General features: G+C 48.0%; 1 protein-coding gene across 1 annotated transcript in view; it reads right to left on the bottom strand.

Moving 5' to 3' along the window:
- The window catches only part of VWC2 (von Willebrand factor C domain containing 2), a 134,096-nt gene extending 133,970 nt beyond the window's left edge, over nt 1-126 (bottom strand). Inside the window, exon 1 of the mRNA XM_010831051.1 lies at nt 77-126. Within this exon, the coding sequence (XP_010829353.1) occupies nt 77-126 (50 nt within the window). The remainder of the gene's footprint in view (nt 1-76) is intronic.
- Between the last annotated feature and the right edge of the window lie 1,385 nt (nt 127-1,511).

Here is a 1,511-nt window from a genome sequence, read left to right as displayed (position 1 = left end):
GTCGCCGTGGCGGCCGGCGCTACCCGGGGGTTGGAAGACCTCCCGCCCCGCTGCCCACCTCGCGGCCGAGACCCACCTGTCAGTCTCCCGCGCAGCCGCCTCCCCACCTCCGCCGCCGGCTGCCATCCTCCAGCCTTGTCATTCACCCTCCGCTGGACCTTCCATCTGGGCTTTTTCCTTTCCTTTATTCTTCCCTTTAATTCCTTCCTTCCTAATTGGCCCCCTCTGGCTTTCCTCCCCGCGGACAGCCTGGTCTTGCGACTGTTGAAAAACCCGAATCAAACTGTGTTCAGTTTGGAATTCGAAGGCCGTGTTAGCTTAGCATAGCAGCTTATGCGGAGGTTTTTTTTTTTTTTTTGCTTCTCTCTTTACATTCAGAAAGCCAGAAGTATAGACGTGTAAGAGTCAGAAACCCATAACAATGCGCGCAGTGTACTTTCAGACTCTCTGCCTATCTCTCTTCTCCTCTACTGCCCAGCCCCACCCCGGTCCCTCTGGCTCCCCTTTCCTGGGTGAGGGACTCCTGTCACCGAATAGAAACATCTGCCAGGTTAACTTCGCTGGAATGCTAAGCTGTCCAGCAGAAGCCTGTGTGGTTCAGACTTGTTTTTACTCTGATCTTGCTCAATGAACATGCTACTTTTCTTTGATAAGAAAAGGAAGGAGAAAATGAAATTGTTCAAATTAACTCCTAAAATGAAATTTTTTGTAGAGATGTCTATTCCCAGTCAGTGGTTCTTACTGTGTCATCTTAAAATCACTGACAATACTCAGATGTATAACACACAACCTTTATCCTACAAAGTCAGGCCTTGGCCTGGGGATGGGTGTTTGAGAACAATTGCTTTCCTCTTCCACAGGAGATGTGGCTGGATCCCTGGGTCAGGAAGATCCCCTGGAGGAGGAAATGGCAACCCACTCCAGTATTCTTGCCTGGAGAATCTCATGGACAGAGGAGCCTGGTGGGCTACAGTCCATAGAATCCCAAAGAATTGGATATGCCTGAGCAACTAAGCATGCAAAGTACCCACCTCTTGATCCTGAACAAACCATTTGAATGAACTGCGGAAAGGCCCTCTCCCAGCCACAGAAAGACTGGTCAGAAGAAGTTTCTCCTGATTCACCTAAGCAACCTCCCGCCACAGCCAACCCCACGCCAAAAAAAAAAAAAAAGAAAAGCAGTTGGGTGGAGTGTTTCAACGTCCAGAAAGATTTAAGCCCTTCTGCCTTTGCATCCTGTCACTTCAAGAGACTGGTCACACTGGCCTGTGGGACTGAGCAGCCTGGCCACCCAATCATTTCACATCATGTTTGTCTCTGTTTTAACACCAAGGAATCTTTGTTACTTTGTTATTTGTTGTAACACCAAGTTACATTGGTGTAATCCCTAGTAGATGTGACTAAGAAGAATAAAACTTTAATGGTATGTGTGAAAGATTCTACTTCTAGCTAATAAGTTGGTTGGGGGTCCGATAGAGGGAATCACAAAGCCTCTTCTGATCTTACTTCAG

The sequence above is a fragment of the Bison bison genome, unplaced genomic scaffold, assembly GCF_000754665.1.
Source record: "Bison bison bison isolate TAMUID 2011002044 unplaced genomic scaffold, Bison_UMD1.0 scf7180017864522, whole genome shotgun sequence".
Taxonomy (NCBI): Eukaryota; Metazoa; Chordata; class Mammalia; order Artiodactyla; family Bovidae; genus Bison; species Bison bison.
This window is presented reverse-complemented; position numbering and strand designations above follow the sequence as displayed.